The 20,030-nt window shown below is 44.4% G+C and overlaps 2 protein-coding genes across 3 annotated transcripts in view; one reads left to right on the forward strand and one right to left on the reverse strand.

Annotated features, from left to right (window-relative positions):
- The window catches only part of LOC144829053 (MARVEL domain-containing protein 3-like), a 261,585-nt gene that overhangs the window by 93,502 nt on the left and 148,053 nt on the right, over positions 1 to 20,030 (reverse strand). The gene's annotated exons all lie outside the window — the stretch shown is intronic.
- On the forward strand, positions 3,594 to 4,231 carry LOC144827481 (thymosin beta-4-like). The gene has a single exon (XM_078685767.1). The coding sequence runs from the start codon at positions 3,651 to 3,653 to the stop codon at positions 3,786 to 3,788; it is 138 nt and encodes a 45-aa protein (XP_078541893.1). The 5' UTR covers positions 3,594 to 3,650; the 3' UTR covers positions 3,789 to 4,231.

Consider the following 20,030-nt stretch of genomic DNA (forward strand, 5'->3'; position numbering starts at 1 on the left):
AGGCAGCCAGCCCCCAAGGGTACCCTCACGGGGCTCCAAGAGACCATACCAACACGACAGTAAAGGCACAAGGAGGAGGAGGGGGAGGTGGCAGTAGGGCGATGTGGTGACAAATCCGTCACTCCATCAACGCAGCTCGCAGAATTAGCACTGCAGCACATGGCTCTCCCACCGGGACCCTCACACGTATTTAGGAGGACTCAATGTGATGTAGAGTTCCCTGCTGTCACTGCACACTCCATCCAGCTGTCCAGGGTCCGCAGGTGGAGCATGGGCTATAAATCGGAGTGGCAGCAGGCACAACTACCACTCAGGGGGAGCAATACAGGCCGCAGATCAGCAGGTTCAGGCGCAGGCATGTCGTCCAATTCCCCTGCAGTAATCTGGAAGGCCACTCAGCGCAGCCGAAGCAGTCTTAGAGCGGGGAAAAGAGCAGCAGCCGTTGAGCATTACAATATAATGGCAGGCCTGCCCTCAGGTGCAGTCTCAGTGGTGATGCAACTTCATGGCTTTGGGGTGCGATGGTAGGCCGTCCCTGCAGTATCCTCTGCTCGTGTCAGGGCCACAAAAACCAGAGGGACACTCCTTTAGGGGTCAAGTCAGCCGATAAGTAATGCCCAGGCCGGGCTCTAGTTACAATATCGCCCCTGCTGTCAAACAGCCCCAACGGCGATCTCTCTACTCAGAGGAGCTGGTGCCAGATTGTGTGGCAGAAGCAGTGGCATAATGAAACTTAAGAGGACCCTCCTACAAAGTACATTGATTCCCTTCCCCACAAACCCAGTGAGGAGCTCTCAGCAGGGCCCTGCCACCTGGCAGAGTTTACTGTGCTGAAGGAGCCCCCTGGTGCTCGGACTCCGCACCACGGAGGATATTGTTAAGCCAGTAATAGTGCCTCTCTTACCAGTATAGGGTTTTAGAGCACTTTACATCACTCACACATACAAAGAGAATGAATCATACTTGTGTAACCCAATGTATAGAAATTGTTACATGAGACATAGGAGACTACGAGGTGTAGGATTCATATGTCATTTGTACTAGGAGGCATTTTTTAGGAGTGCTCGGTCTGGGGAAGCATAACCTCAGGATTCAGAACAAAGGACTGGGGCTAGCTTTACTAATAACCATGTATTTATACTTAAAAACCCTTTTTATTTAAAAAAAAATTGGGATAGTCAAAGACTGGGAAAAAGTATTACTTTCTAACCTGTACCATGTTTGCATACAACGCTTTGATGGGTGTTCATAGCTCACTGTGCTAGATTATGATTGTAACTTGGGAACTGCACATACAAAAGATCTTTGTGACAAAAGCAGCATTCGACTGAGCATTGCTTATAAAATACTGTTCTCTGATCGGCATAGTAAACATCCTTTGCAGGAGGCATATTAACCCTCTGTTCTACCTTAGAGGAGTTAAAACTGCCACTAGACAAAACGCCAATCTCCCCTCAGTAGGTACATTGATCACCATAGTTATCTTGGCGCATTTTTTGTTGCCTGAAAACTGTTGGAGATGCACAGAATGCTGAAGTGCTATTCAAAAAGTTGAACTGCTACAAAACCGCTCCCCCCTAACAATAGTGCCCCTCCACCCTACCAGCCTCCCGGTAAGGCCTGTCCAGCCTTGATGTAGATTTAGTGTTCATTTCTGCAGTATGAAGCTTTTTCACTAAGGTAATTTTTCACATTGAGGGAATGTGATGCGAGCTCACTTGTAATACAAATATAACCTCAAAAAACGCTTATGCAGAGTTTAAACATTCTGTGCCTTTGCTACAATTCTGTTTTGCTGAACTTTGTACACAAAATGTCCTTTCCATGGGCTTAGACGAGCCAGCAGACGGGTAATTAGGACGATCTTTCTTTCAAATAACTTTATTCGATTAAAAAAAAAAATCATAAAAGTATACTATTAAAATGACAAGTATCATACATTCAATCACAAATGGTATTTCACAGATCATATTCAAAATTCCAGAATTCACGAACAATAAACACTGAAGAACTATACATTAATGGGGTAGATCATTGAATAGTACTGATTATAATCTTTCACGTTGACCTCCCATGGTCACTGAAAAAAGTTTTAAAGTGCAGTGCATTCACAATATACAAAATATCATATTTAAAAAGACATAGAATCAATAAAAAAAAGTTCATAGCGATTCCTAATCGAAAGTGCAGATCTAATAAAACTAAGCATAGAGCTACATATAGCAGCAGATGACAGTGATCTCAGATACTCAAAGCCTACCATATATGTACAAGGTCTAATATCCTTCAGAAGGGGTTTGATAAAACGATCTCTTGGGACTTTATAAAGTGAACAGAAGAGGACAAAGTGCACTGTGCATTGTTGGGCTGCATTATTACATGGGCAAGGGGGCAGTCTCTCACCCCAGCCCCCTTGTTTTAGAAAAGCAGCCAAAAAGTGCAATATTTTCAACCGAAATCTAGTCAAATAGAAACGCCATTGTGTGTGTGTGGTAAAAGACAAATAAAACGGTTGTTGTGATATGACCGCTTGATTAGATGTTAATATTTCTTGCCTATGCGATCCTTTAACAGTGCAATAAGCAATCTTAAAGACCTCCTTCATGTTCAAATTAATAGAGGCCGGATCATCATAAAAACTTTCTAGCCCTATTTTATAGAAAGTTTCCTTTACATAGCGTAGCCCGGGTATCGACATGCCCTTGTCGAGATTCATGCAATCCTTTAAAATTTCTTTTGAGAATGACAAATCCTCAGAGGTCCATATTTTTTCCCCAGAGGAGTAAAGGGGACATATGAATTCTGTCCTTCACAGGTTGCACCTCTGTATGGCAGAAAACATTTGGAGAACTGTTGGGGATTGATAATAAGCGATTTAAAAATGTATTCTCCATAATTTGGATCTTTTCTCTTTTGAGGCATCCCCATACCCCTGCTCCATAGGTCGCCACAGACACGCACTTTGATTTATACAGGGTCATCAAATCCCCTATTTGTTTTTACCCCAATTTACTAGCAAAGCGGAAAAGGGCCTCTACAGATCTAGTTGTTTTTTGGATCTGAGTGTTTATAAAGTCATCCCAATTCAATGTTCTATTAGAAAGATTTCCTAAATAATTAAAATTTGTGACTTTTTCAATGACCATATTGTCCACAGTATATTTACAGGTCTCAATTTGGCCTGGGCCACAGGCCATAGCATATGATTTATTAAAATTGACCCCGAGATCTAAGCCCAACATGAATTCATTAAAGGCATACAGGCATTTCTGCATGCTGTTAGCCGTTAGAGTCATCAAAACGGTATCATCCGCATATGACAGCAGCGGTACATAATTACCGTTTATCTTGGGAAAGTCTAAACATTTTTGCAATAAAAAATGTTCCAAACCATTTGTGTAAATTAAAAACAAGAAAGGTGCCATGATGCAGCCCTGGTGGACACCTTCATATGAGGCAATTTTCCCAGTTTTTTCACCGCCTGGGCCATATCGTACAGCAACAGAAGTTGCAGCATGCAATCTATGTAACAGGGTGACCAGTGGCTCCTCGAAGCTCATGGACTCCATTAGTGACCAGAGCTTTCCCCTGCAGTCACAGGGATCAAGACTCCTCTCGCTGCTTGGATTTGCTGACTCTTATCTGCAAAGATGTCTAATAAACCCGATATAGCGGAGGTCGAGAAATTCGACAAGTCTAAGTTGAAGAAGACGGAAACACAGGAGAAGAATCCACTCCCCTCAAAAGAAACAATTGAGCAAGAAAAGAAAGGAGGCTGCGAATCCTAATGGCCCCACCCTGCCGAACACGCACTGTACATTCCACGAGCATTGCCTTCTTAGTTCACTTCTTTTAGCCGTTTAACTTTGTATGAAATAACTCAAGATGCAAAGGGAGGTTGGAGAACGTTGTACTGTGACCCACCCCTGCCCGGCTCCACCAAAAAAGCGCAAGGACTGAGAACTGACAGAGCGTGAGGGCGCTGCACTCCTGTCTGCCTGCGGGGGCGCTGCAGAGCCTGATGTCAAAGGGCAGCGGCGGAGCCCGGGCGAAAACCCCCGACGAACGGCAGCAACTCCACCACAGCCACGGCCGAGCTCCTGGGGCCCAGCGAACCGCAACATGCAATTCATAGAGTGCCATTTTTATTTGTCCAAAAATGATTTTAAATATTGGAATGCACATTTTTTTTAATATGCAAATAAAACATTTTTTAAACCTGAAAAAAAAAGCACTGGATAAGTCCATGAAGGTCAAATGGATTGAAACATCCTTGGCCTTCATGTACTTACCCATGATCATTGCTAAATTTAGGCACTGTTCTGGGTCCCCCTACCTCTCCTAAAGCCGTATTGAGAGTCCACAATAATACCAGATGCATCCGCCCATGTTTCCAATCGCGCCAATATTACTCTCCCCAATAGTTTACAGGAGGCATCTATTAGGGAGATCGGCCTATAGCAACGGGGGTCATCTTTTTCTCCCTTATTAAAGATGGGAACGGTTACCGCCTCTTTCCAGGATGATGGGATGCGTTCCACAATAGTTGCTTTAAAAACATTTAGCAGGAGGGGTGCCCAACGTTGAGGATTATTTTTAAACAAGTCCAGTGATACGGCATCAGGCCCCGGGGCCTTCAGAGCAATACCTTTTCTTAAAGCCTCCTCCACTTCCTCCAGGGAGAGCGATAGGCTGAGCTGTCGTGCAGACTCAACATTTAAGGGAACATCATCCTCACAATCATTTGCTATTAAAATACCCTTCGGATTGAATATCTTTGAATAGTGGGTCTCCCAAACCTCCCCGGTTATTAGGACGATCATATTCGCAAATTGTGCATTTTTCTTTATCAGAAATCTGCAACGGTTCTTAATGGATGCAACAATCTCTGCCTGCCACCGTGCAGAGGTTGAGATTAGAAGTGCCTTTCTGTTCTATACCCGTCATTTGCTTGGTGTTAACAGTAAGTGAAGTCTACATAATCCATCTGTCTGACGTTGGCAACCCAGAGTCCCTAAAAACACAGCAACTCCCTACCCCCACCGCAGGGAAAAGAGAACAAAGCATGTGAATATAATATAGAGAGTATGTCTAATCTCGTTTCACTCTCAAATGTGACCTGCAGCTTCGGTGGCAAGTGAACTGATCAGATGGCCCCACCAGCCACCTCACATGCTGTTTACACTGTGCAAGTGTGCATGACATAATACAGTTGCACTCGCCCTACCCCACCCTGTGCCCTGTAGTATCCTGCAAGACACGTTCTAGTGTCCCGCAGGAAGTTGTAACGCCAGTCACTCCCCCGAGTGCACGTGCTCGAGGCCAGTTTACTGTACATAGCCGGTGTCTGAGTCCATCATTTCTGCTTCATGTGGGCCTGAGGCTCAACACTACACTGGCGATGAGGCGGGCAGCTGACCTCGGCGGACCCGCTCCTCTGCGCTTCATCGCTTCCTGTGGGGGGAGGAAAGGTGCCTGGCAAGCGGTACCCCCAGCGCATCAGTTCAACGCCACCCGTGATGGAGGCGAGTATTGTACCCTTTGCATCACCCAGTCACTGTCTCCCAATCCTGTAAGGACCAGACCTGCCTGTACAAGGCCCCCGTGATAACACGACAGCTGTGACCGTGCTGCAGGGGACGAAGGAGCCGGCCAGCCTCGACAGCGAGAAAGTGGTGGAAACCCCGGCAAGCTCCGAAGCGCCCACTGGTTGTCCCCAGTGTCTGCACGGAGCACGAAGAGGGAAGAAAGTGCACCCAGAAACCACCCAAGCCCAGGGATAGCACCAAAACTCCCCTACAACACTCGGAATGTGCCTGCAGCGTAGCAAGTAGCCCACAGTGACAAGACAGCCTGCAAACTGAAGGGATCCAAGCGGCAGGCCAGAACCGAGGGCCATTCCTGCAGGAAAGCCCCCGTGCTGCCACAGCACACAACCTGCAACGGCAGGAAAGCCTGCAAACCTGTCACGGCACAGCGCCTACCATGCCCTGCGGCCCCGCTCACACGCACCTGCTGGCCTCACGCCACACCACCAGCTCTGCACAGGGAAAACGCTGCATGGCACGGCCCCCGATCCATAACTAAAAAGCTTTGCTGTCCCTACCCCTCCGGACACAATCCAGTGCGCTGGGCATCGCAACGGTAAAGCGACCTGCCTGACCCACCTGCCCTGCACCACACAGAGGAGCAAGGTGGCAGTAAGCACCAGAACTCCGTTTTCTTTATGAGGTACAGCCCTCCCTAAAGAGCAGTCCGAGAAAGGCCCGCAGCTTCCAGAAACAGACTGCTGAGGGGCCTGGAAACAGACACACAGCGCTGCCACCAGATGGTCATTTGTGACACTGCACCCTCCTACAGCCTCATGAAGCACCTCCAACACGCCAAGGCACTGAGGCAGGCTCAGGACCAGTAAAGACAAGGTTCCCCCTAGCCCAGGTCGCCACTCTAACGAGAGAGCAGTCGCCTACACTGCAGCATCAGACTCATGTCCCGCACTGCAAGGGCACCTTGTTGCGGTCACCAGGGAGCATCGCCCCCGCACCTGCTGCCCCCACCCCACAGGAACACTGCGAGGCCTGAGAGTGCCAAAGCGAGGAAAAAGGCATCTGCAAGAATGCCATCCCAGGTAGCAAGACAGTCACTGCACAGAGCCCGGCACAGCTCCCACAGCACCCGAAAACCTGTAGCACTCAGGGCGAGCCACAGAGACGACCACAGTGCCACGTGGTAGCTCTCCAGATGTCACGCGCTAAGGGACGGACCGACTGCCTAGCCACAGCAACTAGCCTGCTGTACCCCGCGACCATTAACCCAAACAGCACCAGAGACCAGAAGAGAAACCCGGATACCCCACTACCCTGCCAGAAGTAGCGGTCCAGCACACTTACTGCCCACCGCGTTCAATGGCTGCAGACCTGCGAAGCGGCACTGTACCCCAGGAACCAGCTGCACCAGAGCACCGCACAGCATCCCGCTAACCAACCAGCAGCAGCAGCCAGCAGATCTCAAAGTGCACACCGCCATTACCAGGGAGACTGCCTGCTCACGCCCAGGAGCTGAGACTGACTCCACCGGACACGACACGACATGCCCTCTGAGAAGGATTCCCCTAGAGTGCCCCCTACACCCTGCAGGTGTGAACAGCCAAGCCTGTGAAGATAGCGAAGTTTCCAGGTGGATGCCACACTCGAGCCCCAAGGTGCCCCAAGCTGCACCAGTACAAACCAGCATCATTTAGGCAAAAGCACCGCCTGCCACCTCTACAAAGTACGGGGGGAGACTAACAAAACCTCGCGAGGAATTGCAAGAAACTCAAGCAGCAACACCCAAGACAACCCCCACTAGCAAGAGTGGAAAACCAGCCAGACAGCAACATCTCAAGGTAACTACCCCACTACGAGAACAAGGAAGACTGGTGCAGAGCGCTCACCACAAGTGGCTGCCTAACGCCACAGCCGGAGAAGAGATCGCACCACTTGCCCCTCTGAGTATACAGACACATGACATACCAGAGGAAGCACCAAAGAAGCAGACAAAGCACGCAAAGTCAGAGGCGCGCAGATAGCCGCACCAGTGAACCTGACTGCACAGACAGCACCCAGGAGACCTCTCCACACAGAAGCACTGTGGAATGCAGGTAGGAGAGCACCCACATCTCTACCACTCCAGCAAAGCCCAGCAGTAGGCCATAAACCACACACAGTGTCCTCCGTCACACTGCCTCAAGACGGAGTCGGCCCGACCCAAGATTGGCAAGAGCGGAGTCACACCCCACGTGGCAGGCCGCCACAGCACCATGCGCTCCAACGAACAGCGACACAAGACCAGACATCACGTCGCCCAGCAGGCAAGGAGCACGTCACAAAGTGACCAGTCCAGACAAGCACGCCGGAGCGAAGGCAGTAGCCGGGGCCATGACCGCTCCGCCTCGAGGTCCAAGTGCAACGCCCTCGAAGAAAAGAAGGAGAGTGACAGCCCTGTCACCCCGAAGACCGGATGAGCACAGGTGGGCTGAACAAGCCAACAAAGGGAGAAGACCGAGGACTCACAGCCAGCCAAGAGCACACCCTGACACACCAGACAGCCACCAAGGCGGACCGACGTCCCTGGATACAGCCTCATGGGTGAACCGAACGTAAGCCGCAGCAAGCGCCAACCGCGTCTCATCCTAACGCTTCCCCAGGCGACCATCCGTCCCGAGCGTCAGCAGTCTAAGTCAAGTGGCATCCCTGCTCAAGCCCGCAGATGCCACGGGTGAAGATCAGCACAGAGTGTCCGTACTCACACTGCCTCAAGATGGAGTCGGCAGTGGCCCCAAGCCAGGCAAGAGAGGATTCCCACACTCTATGTGTCAAGCCGCCACAGACACTCCAGCTCAGCAAGGCGGGGCACATGGATGCCAAGTCCCTCCGGTCATCCAACACTCCCAGAAAGTCACCACCACCTGTCATCCACGCCAGCCATCAGTACCTGCGTCAAACAACAACACTCCCAGAAGATCGGCGGACTGGAGTCCTGCATCGTCGCCACACCAGCCGATAAAAGAAACCAGAGGTTACCTGTGAACCTGACCTACACCGGAACCGCGGCAGCAAGTGCAAGTCTTGGCCAAGACTCATCCACCCGTGGGAGTTGGGCGTGCGACTAAATAATGGCTCCTTGGCGGTCCTGCAGCTGCCCCCAGATGGCACACAAGCGGCCCCTAGCGCAGCCCTCCTACAGTCCCACAGCAACCCCGACAACGGGCCTCCCCAGGCAGGAGAGCGAGAAGAGACATTGCCCCACCAACAGGTTACCGGTCACAGCCCAGCAGTTCAACAGGGACAGTCGGCCCAGCCACACCTCTGTGAATTCTCACGTGGGACTCCATCCATGTTCATGACTCAACCCACTAAATGGAACTGTTAGAACTTACCACAGACCATCACCGACGTCAGCCAAGCGGAAGTCATGCGAGACAGCAGGACATGCCATCTTCAGCGAACCGATGGTGTGCAGCCGATGTCTCCAAGCCAGCGGCCATGTCCTGAGCCCTCAGGTTAAACTACGGGTGCCCGCCGAGAAGGTTCTGCCGCAAGAAAAGTCACCAGCCCAGGTCTGCTGTCATCCTGCCACCTGACTCGAGAGACTGATGGACCCTGTGGTATCCAGTTAACTGTTTGTTTTATCCCCACAAGTTGCACTAACACGTTGTCTGTTCCTCAATAAAGTTGGGGAGGAATGTAGTATCCTGCGAGACACGTTCTAGTGTCCCACAGGAAGTTGTAACACGAGCCACTCCCCCAAGGGCTGGACACACACATGCATCCATCCATCACTGGTGTCACGAGTGACGTGGCCCCGTCAATAAAAGGGCCCGGGTGCACGTGCCTCGAGGCCAGTTTACTGTACAACATAGCCGGTGTCTAAGTCCATCATTTCCGCACCATGTGGGCCTGAGGCCCAACACTACATGCCCCACCCTGAAGACCACAAAGGGGCACACACAGAATACATGCACCATGTGTAATATAATATTGTGAACGCACAAGCAAGCGTAACTATAAAACGGACTTCTCCCAGACCCAATTAGTGAGTCCATGAATGTGTTAAGCTGAGGAGACCCCTGGAGCTCATTGCCAACCCCCCCCCTACCGTGTGGGCTTTGGGGACTTGTGTTACGACAGTGAGCTGAAGACAAGATGGCCATTTGGTGGCAACAAGTCGAGCAGGGGAGCAGCAAACACTAGTGCCTCCCATCTCTCCCTGGGTGCGGTTCGCCCCCTCCTTCCCCACGCAGGCAAAGGTGTAGCCCCAGCATAGCTGCAGCAGCGGTGCCAGGTGGTTACCTAATAACAGCTGCATAGGCCCATGGGTATCCGTAGCGGAGGCACCCCCCTTGATTATGCTTCTTTGTATGATAATAAATATACGTCATTATGTATATATGATTATACGTACCACTACCTAAGCTTATTGCTCCTTACGCTTTCTATGAGTGTATTACAATATATGTAGTATTTTAGAAAATATGTAAAAAATATATGTGTAAAAATTGATATATTCCTAATATGACAAAATATTTAAGTATGGTCATACAGATGAGGTTGTTTTCATGCTTTCTAAAGGCACATAACTATATATTTAGACTTCAATTAAGAAGTGGATACCAACCTATTATGGGCGCACTACCTTAACATCAGGGTACAAAATATAATTATTTGTAGTAATCACTAAGGTGCTTCAAGAGGAATGATGCGTATCCAACATCAACTGGCTTCATGTGAAGCAATACTGAAAACAATATCCTCTGAGCACACCCACAGTTCAATCAAGTAATTCCAACGTGTATATGGCAAGTAACTCCAATCCTCAGGAGTCGGTTCAAATTAATATAATCTCCAAAGTCAATGCAAACAAAAGTCCACTTTCTGTATAAGAAGTCCTTATAATTTATTTCACAAGTTGATTACACCAGCCAACACGTGTTTCGTCGTGTATATATTGTACCTCGACTTCTTCAGGGCTGTAATCAAACAAAACATTTCCTACTATCAGTAAAAAATATATTTTCATGTAACTAAAATTAGATGTGAAATAGTACCAATCGCCAACCATTAAGATAAAAGGCCTGCAGAGTGAAGAGTTTGAAGTGAGAAAAATGAAATAACAGAAAGCCATTCCAGTCTTAATAAGCACCCAGTGTAAAACGAAAGAGAAAGAACCCTACTACCAAGATATATAAGCAAGGTGGGGGTAAATAATCACCTCTGTATCTTTCCGTAATCTCTCTTTTATATTATAGTCCTCATAACACGAACAAGTCAATCAATCTGTAACAACAGAGGCGTAACATATAATATATACCTTATATCCTGTCACTTCTATCCAAAAGGCACCTGTTTGACCCACTAGTGAATCCAAACAGAAATAATATGCCAGCTAAAATTAAGCGATCACCCCCTATGTTATGAATCAATCGGGTTTACCTTCAAAATTCTCCTCGTAACTCATCCAGCAATATGTCAACAGTGTCTGTCTCTCCAAACACCTATAATTATCTACCAAAATCAAAATTAATTATGTTGCAAACCAAGTATATATTGCTGGATAGAATTAAACCTAACGCGTATCCTACAAAACTCACCCAGTAAAAATCATCTGGTGTGTTCTAATATATTATCATTTAGACTCCAAACATCCAAAGTATCCTAAACAATAGAAATAGCACATGTCACACCTCAATTCACGGTCCATATGCCATAAATGAAATCATTAAACCATCCTGTGAGTACAAACATCTGTGTCAATGTATATTCCTGTAAACAATATACCAAGTTTAAATAAACTTATTTCACATAACCCTTTTTATGTACAATGTTGCCCTGAGTCATCCCCACTATCAATATCACATTCACTTCTATACAAGTGAGGGAGATCAGTAAGTGTCAAAACACCAAATATTAATGCGCTAATCCATTCTCTCCTCCCATAATTAAGATAGAATTACATATACTCACCAACGGTAACTATAAATTATATATTATGCACAGGGTCGTCTTCTCTTGGTCAATATACGGTTATCTGTATCAAAATAATGACTAAAGTAAGATAACCCGTATCAAGTCTCTAGTTACATAGAGTAGATAAATTTTGCCCACACTCACCAAACGTCGTTATCTTCAAATATCTCGACTGCCTGAAATATATGTAAAAGGAAACGGATATAAATATCAATACCGTTTCAGAATTTAGTGTTTCCATAAAACTACCGCCAACTCGACTCGAAATATACCTGTGTTCTGCTTATAAGCATTTCCTTCTAAGTCAAACGTTCACATCCAAGTATTGGCGTCTAACTTGGGCGCCATCTTAGAGTGTCCTTAAATATGCTGTTTCAGCGCGCGCCATCTTGTAACATGTTACTATTAGTTCTAAAATCCCAAGCAAGAAATTAAATATGCACTCAAGCCAAATGAATATCAATACTCCAGAATCATACAATTACCTAAAATCGTACTATATAGTATTTAAAGTACGCTAACTAAACTAAAGTACGAAATCTCGGCATTACACATGGGCGCCATCTTGGAATGGGCTAAGATGCGATAGTATGTAAGCGCCATCTTTCAGTATGTTCGTAACATTATTAAGAGTAAACACACGTTACTCCATATATATTTCTGGTCTAAACTAATATCACTGATACGTTAACAGGCATCATAGTGTAATGATGCATATAATATCCATACACGTTGGCGATCCATTCAATTATCCGATTACGATCGGATTTCCAGAGTAATTCATAGATCTAATTCAGACCCTATGCTTATCAACCGTAAACTCCGGGATAATGTACTAATCCATTCATATATCTATACATACCTAAGTAGCCAGATCACAAAAATAAAACCATATTAAGTATCCATATTGTGCCATGGTAGAGGGTGAGTAGAGTTAATGAAGGGTAAATGTTAGCCAGTTATCCAAACGTAAGGCAACCGAGGGTGCAATATCATCTTAACTACTCAATCACATTTCATCATCTTACATATAATATTTAGAAGGGAAGCAGAGTTAAATCCTAGGGACTGTGCGTCCCTGTACAGTCTAGTTCCAGAAATCTGCTAGGTGTCGACAGCAGTCATTAATATATTTACAGAAAGTTGCAGGGGCTTGAGGTCTCAAATCATGCCCACATACGAAAACCTGGAACCAGACCTGTTAGCAAATTGGGAGCGAGAGCTCACAAATTCCTCCAGAAATCTTATTAACATTCTTATAGAGAATGCAGAGAGGAAGATTAAGAAATTGCTCGAAGAGATGCATAAATTAGAGGAGGAAATTAAAGAACTTAACCAACCAGAAGTGATTATGAAAAATTACACTATTTTGGATAACTTCCTAACAGATCTCCAGGCAGATATAAAGCGTAGGAAGGCACGGAAGCTGCAAAGAGATGAGAATGATTATAAAGCGGGCCGCGTTTTCACCTTTGCTAAGCGCTTTGATTACTTAATTAGACAACCCCGTGGTTCCAAGCAGAAAGCAACTGCCACACCTAGCGTTGCAGCTAGTGAAACTGATGCCTCATCTATAGTAAGTAGTGAGAGTGAAGAGGTGAATGGAGGGGCGGTGGCCGAACCAGGCACACGAGAGAATGATTTTTTAGAAGAGGTGAAGCGTCACAGAATTGGGAATCGGGACTCCACGATCAGGGGCAGAGGTGGCGGAAATACAAGACTAGGAGAGGATCCAGGGGCAGGAGGACAACAGGATGCAAGAAGGGGAATGAGGCTGAGGTCATGGAAGGATTGAATGATATGCAGAGCAATATTGAAAATGAGATTGAGATTATCAATATATCTGAATTTGAATTGACCAATGACATGATTAAACTGTTGAAAAAGGGACTAGGATTTTGTCCTAATGTTATCTCGGACTGGTACATGACCAAGATTGATGTTTATAAATTTGTGAGACTTTTGAAAATTAAAAAATTTTTTGTTCATGCACCATTAAAAGACAAAAGTACTACCTTACACAGTCAATTAAGTGACCTGACCATAGAAGGGGTTAATGCTACAAAACTGTTACTTTCATTGACAGAGAATGAGGAAGACCCTATTACACTGTCTAGAGTCTTGGAGGACTTAGAGATTAACAGATATCTTAGTCAAAGCAGCGGTCTAAAATTGAAATCTAAGTGGACTCCTCAATTGGGCATAGGCAATACTATAGATGCGTTCCACAAGTCTGTGGAATTTGAAATTGATAAACTCATAGATAAACGGTCTAAGGGTGGCTTCTACAAAAAATCAGACAATCTTACACAGGGAGAAAGAAAAGCACTTAAACTCCTTAAATCCAATAATGACATCACAATTCGAATGGCTGACAAGGGTGGCAACGTGGTAGTAATGGATACCATCAAATACAATGCAGAAATTATGTCACAGTTAGATGATCATAGATATTACGAGCCTTTATCCAACAATCCACTGCCATCCCTAATGATAATGATCAATGAGAGACTTAGAAATTGGTATGATATGTCGCTATTGGATTTGGATGAGTATAACTATTTGACAATCACGACACCTAAAGCTCCTTGTTTATACACCTTACCTAAGGTACATAAGAATAGGGAGAACCCACCCGGACGGCCAATTATCTCTGGTATTGGGGGTCCGACTGAAAAGATATCTGAGTATATTGACATATTCATGAGACCGTTTGTTGAAAATTTACCCTCCTATATTAGGGACACTAAGCATGTTTTGAATATGATGTCAGATGTGACCTGGCAAAGTGACATGTTTCTTGTAACACTAGATGTGGTCTCATTATACTCAAATATAGACCACACTTTGGGAATTCATGCAGTGGAGACCTTTTTCAACAGGAGACCAGCTGAGCACTATGAGCACACAAAGATGATACTAGATATGACACAGATAGTGCTTAGTAACAATGTATTTGTGTTTAACCGTAATTGGTATAGACAGCGCCTTGGGACCGCGATGGGCTCCAGGTTTGCTCCGTCTTTTGCCAACCTGTTCATGGGATGGTTCGAGGCGGAGTGGATCTGGGGTCGTCGTGGGGTCAGGTGGACTGAATATATTCAATATTGGGGTCGTTTCATAGACGACTGTCTCATGATCTGGACCGGCAGTCTGGAGGACCTTCTGTGTTTTTTTGAATACCTTAACAGTAATGATGTTAATTTGAGGTTCACAACCCAATATGATAAAGAGAGGATTTATTTTCTCGATGTTGAGTTATATATAAAAGGAAATAAGTTGTGTTCCAAGATGTATAGGAAGGAGACTAGTTGTAACTCACTATTACACGCTAAGAGTTGCCACCCCAATTCTCAGATAAAATCCATCCCGTATGGAGAGATGGTCAGAGCTAGGAGGAACTGTTCGGAGGACGATGAATTTAAGGATACAGTACAGGATATGTCTTCCAGATTTCATGCTAGGGGTTACCAACGGGCTGTTATTGAGAAGGCAAAAATACGTGTCCATAAACTTGAACGATATCAAACATTAAAAGATAAGGAAATTACAGAGAAGAAAGAACGAGAGGTACGCCTAGTGACTAATTACAATACAGAGTCCAATAAATTGTACTCTATTCTAAATCGACACTGGCACCTGTTATCTTCTGATAAGGATTTATTAGAACACATTGGACAGAGACCGGCGGTGACCTTTAGGAAAGGGAGAACCTTGGCGAGTGACTTAAGCCCAAGTTATCCAATTAGAAATAGAGAAATTTGGCCCAGGAGTGTGACTAAGGGATTTTACAAATGTGGGCGTTGTAATTGCTGCAGATGGGCCTGTAAAAAGATTGTGAGTTTCAGCTACAATAATTCAGTAATGTATGAAATAGATACTTTCATGAACTGTGAAACCTCCTTTGTGGTGTATGTTATAGCCTGTTCATGTGGACAGATTTACGTGGGCAGCACGATAAGAAGACTAAGAGACAGAATGATGGAGCATATCAGGGCTTGGAAAAATGGGGACACTAGATACCCAATAGCTGCTCATTATGTCCAGAACATTGATAATCAGGAAAATCACCAATTTTGTTATCATGCAATAGAGCATGTACTTCAGGATCCCAGGGGAGGTAACAGAACTCTGAAACTCAGACGTAGGGAGGTACTGTGGATAATGAAACTGAAATCGGTCCAGTATGGGCTTAATATTGATAATGAATACCAGTACTTCTTGGGCAATGAGTAGAAATTGGGCTGATCTTTGACCTATGTGTTGTTTCTTTTGCAACTTTCTGTAAATATATTAATGACTGCTGTCGACACCTAGCAGATTTCTGGAACTAGACTGTACAGGGACGCACAGTCCCTAGGATTTAACTCTGCTTCCCTTCTAAATATTATATGTGAGATGATGAAATGTGATTGAGTAGTTAAGATGATATTGCACCCTCGGTTGCCTTACGTTTGGATAACTGGCTAACATTTACCCTTCATTAACTCTACTCACCCTCTACCATGGCACAATATGGATACTTAATATGGTTTTATTTTTGTGATCTGGCTACTTAGGTATGTATAGATATATGAATGGATTAGTACATTATCCCGGAGTTTACGGTTGATAAGCATAGGGTCTGAATTAGATCTATGAATTACTCTGGAAATCCGATCGTAATCGGATAATTGAATGGATCGCCAACGTGTATGGATATTATATGCATCATTACACTATGATGCCTGTTAACGTATCAGTGATATTAGTTTAGACCAGAAATATATATGGAGTAACGTGTGTTTACTCTTAATAATGTTACGAACATACTGAAAGATGGCGCTTACATACTATCGCATCTTAGCCCATTCCAAGATGGCGCCCATGTGTAATGCCGAGATTTCGTACTTTAGTTTAGTTAGCGTACTTTAAATACTATATAGTACGATTTTAGGTAATTGTATGATTCTGGAGTATTGATATTCATTTGGCTTGAGTGCATATTTAATTTCTTGCTTGGGATTTTAGAACTAATAGTAACATGTTACAAGATGGCGCGCGCTGAAACAGCATATTTAAGGACACTCTAAGATGGCGCCCAAGTTAGACGCCAATACTTGGATGTGAACGTTTGACTTAGAAGGAAATGCTTATAAGCAGAACACAGGTATATTTCGAGTCGAGTTGGCGGTAGTTTTATGGAAACACTAAATTCTGAAACGGTATTGATATTTATATCCGTTTCCTTTTACATATATTTCAGGCAGTCGAGATATTTGAAGATAACGACGTTTGGTGAGTGTGGGCAAAATTTATCTACTCTATGTAACTAGAGACTTGATACGGGTTATCTTACTTTAGTCATTATTTTGATACAGATAACCGTATATTGACCAAGAGAAGACGACCCTGTGCATAATATATAATTTATAGTTACCGTTGGTGAGTATATGTAATTCTATCTTAATTATGGGAGGAGAGAATGGATTAGCGCATTAATATTTGGTGTTTTGACACTTACTGATCTCCCTCACTTGTATAGAAGTGAATGTGATATTGATAGTGGGGATGACTCAGGGCAACATTGTACATAAAAAGGGTTATGTGAAATAAGTTTATTTAAACTTGGTATATTGTTTACAGGAATATACATTGACACAGATGTTTGTACTCACAGGATGGTTTAATGATTTCATTTATGGCATATGGACCGTGAATTGAGGTGTGACATGTGCTATTTCTATTGTTTAGGATACTTTGGATGTTTGGAGTCTAAATGATAATATATTAGAACACACCAGATGATTTTTACTGGGTGAGTTTTGTAGGATACGCGTTAGGTTTAATTCTATCCAGCAATATATACTTGGTTTGCAACATAATTAATTTTGATTTTGGTAGATAATTATAGGTGTTTGGAGAGACAGACACTGTTGACATATTGCTGGATGAGTTACGAGGAGAATTTTGAAGGTAAACCCGATTGATTCATAACATAGGGGGTGATCGCTTAATTTTAGCTGGCATATTATTTCTGTTTGGATTCACTAGTGGGTCAAACAGGTGCCTTTTGGATAGAAGTGACAGGATATAAGGTATATATTATATGTTACGCCTCTGTTGTTACAGATTGATTGACTTGTTCGTGTTATGAGGACTATAATATAAAAGAGAGATTACGGAAAGATACAGAGGTGATTATTTACCCCCACCTTGCTTATATATCTTGGTAGTAGGGTTCTTTCTCTTTCGTTTTACACTGGGTGCTTATTAAGACTGGAATGGCTTTCTGTTATTTCATTTTTCTCACTTCAAACTCTTCACTCTGCAGGCCTTTTATCTTAATGGTTGGCGATTGGTACTATTTCACATCTAATTTTAGTTACATGAAAATATATTTTTTACTGATAGTAGGAAATGTTTTGTTTGATTACAGCCCTGAAGAAGTCGAGGTACAATATATACACGACGAAACACGTGTTGGCTGGTGTAATCAACTTGTGAAATAAATTATAAGGACTTCTTATACAGAAAGTGGACTTTTGTTTGCATTGACTTTGGAGATTATATTAATTTGAACCGACTCCTGAGGATTGGAGTTACTTGCCATATACACGTTGGAATTACTTGATTGAACTGTGGGTGTGCTCAGAGGATATATTTAGACTTAAACTAAAAAGAAATGAAAATTCATGTATATTCTAAAATGACAAAATATTTATGTCTGGTTATGTTAATGAGGTTCTCCATATACATGTGGGTATGTATAAGGGCTTATGCTCCTATTTATAATGGTATACATTATGTATAAATTGAAAACAAAAAAACATCTAGGTATATTTATGAACAAAATACATGTGTATGTTTAGTCCTGTAAGAATTATGTTACTTGCCCTGTAAGCATCTGTTCTTGGCATTTAGTGCTGTAGATTCACACGCTTTGCATACTCCTGTCATCTAGTGTTGGATCCGGATGTATGCAAGTTGTTTTTCTTTAAAGAAGTCTTTCCAGTATTAGGTAGAGTGACTCCTCTTGGTGATAATGCTCATGGGCATCGACTCCATTGTTAGATTGTTTTCCAGCAAGCGGGTGAGAATGGAGTGTCAAGTAAGTGTAAATAAAGAGATGTCCATGCATATGAAAAGGTAAAGGAACTGCAATGGTCACAGGTTTCTGGGGAGGAGGGTGGATACATGTGAAGCTATAGCACTACATCCCAAGAACAGATGCTTACAGGGCAAGTTACATAATCCGTTCCAGGCATGTGTGGTGTAGATACACATGCTTTGTATAGCCGACAGCAGTGCCCTCCACAAGCAGTGGCTAACTTTTGGGTGTTGTAGTTGTTTGAAAAAGTATAGGTATCACCGACTGACCTACAATAGCTTGTTGGTGTGCTAGAACATCCATACCATTTTTTGGGTAAAAGTGTGTGGTGTAGCTTTGCATATATCAGCTAATGGGATATTGCTCAGGAAAGTCACAGAAGCCACAATCTTGTGGGTAGAGAGTGCCCTAGGTGGTGTAGGTAAAGACCGTTTGGCTTCAACAATACATGTCTGAATGAATTCAACTATCCACTTGGCAATGCCAGATTTGGATATGGGCTCTCCGTTATGAGGGAGCGAAAAAGAAAAAAAGAGCCGTTTGGTTTTGTGAAAGGCTTGTTCTGTCAATGTTGTACATGAGGGCTCTCTAAACATCTAATGAATGGAAAGTCCTTTCCACAACTCAGTCTGGTTGCGCAAAGAACACATATAACTGATTATGGTGGAAATAAGAGACCATCTTCCGAAGGAATTCTGGGTTGGTGCAAAGGACCGCCCTACCACAATGGAGATGGAAGACAGGCTCTTCTAAGGTTAGTGCCTGGAGCTCACTAGTAATTCTGAGTGAAGAGCGGGCATTTAAAAAGCGACCTTTTGAGATAGAAACTGAAGGGAGCAGTTATGTAGTGGTTTAAATGGTGGATCCATCAGTCTTGTGAGAACAATTTTGAATTTCCAGGTAGGTGCAGGTGGATCCTGGGGTGGAATCACTCTCTGAAGACCTTTCATAAAGGCTTTGATGACTGGTACTTTGAACAAAGACGGGTGTTGTCTATGTTGCAGACAGGCAGCCATTGCAGCCACATGCAACCATAGGGCTGTGAATGTAAGGCCAGAGAGCTGTAAATGCAGAAGGTGCAATGTTGTGTATTGTAGCATTAAATGGATTGACACTTGTTATGATAGTTAAAGACATCTTTTCCATGGGTTGTGGCTTGAACAGCCATCATGGTGGATGTGCTTTAAGCAAGATCTGCTGTTCACCCTGGTTATCTGGCAATTATCCTGCCGGGAGCCAGTCATCTACGGTCATACACCTCCCTCCTCATGTTCCCCGTCCGCCCTGCCCCCATCACAGGGGAAATCACTACTATGGGAGGTGAGGAGGCGGCACTGCAGCACACATTTGCATGGGCCTGGACAGGGTCTGTGGCCCACAAGGCATGGACTCCAAGGTGGCGTTCCCCGGATGAAAGTAAAGAGCAGCGGAGGACA

Source organism: Lissotriton helveticus, chromosome 4_1, assembly GCF_964261635.1.
Source record: "Lissotriton helveticus chromosome 4_1, aLisHel1.1, whole genome shotgun sequence".
Classification (NCBI taxonomy): domain Eukaryota; kingdom Metazoa; phylum Chordata; class Amphibia; order Caudata; family Salamandridae; genus Lissotriton; species Lissotriton helveticus.

Bases quoted from the DNA above. Each gene is read 5' to 3' on its own strand.
- LOC144827481 (XM_078685767.1), top strand. From the start codon at position 3,651: ATGTCTAATAAACCCGATATAGCGGAGGTCGAGAAATTCGACAAGTCT.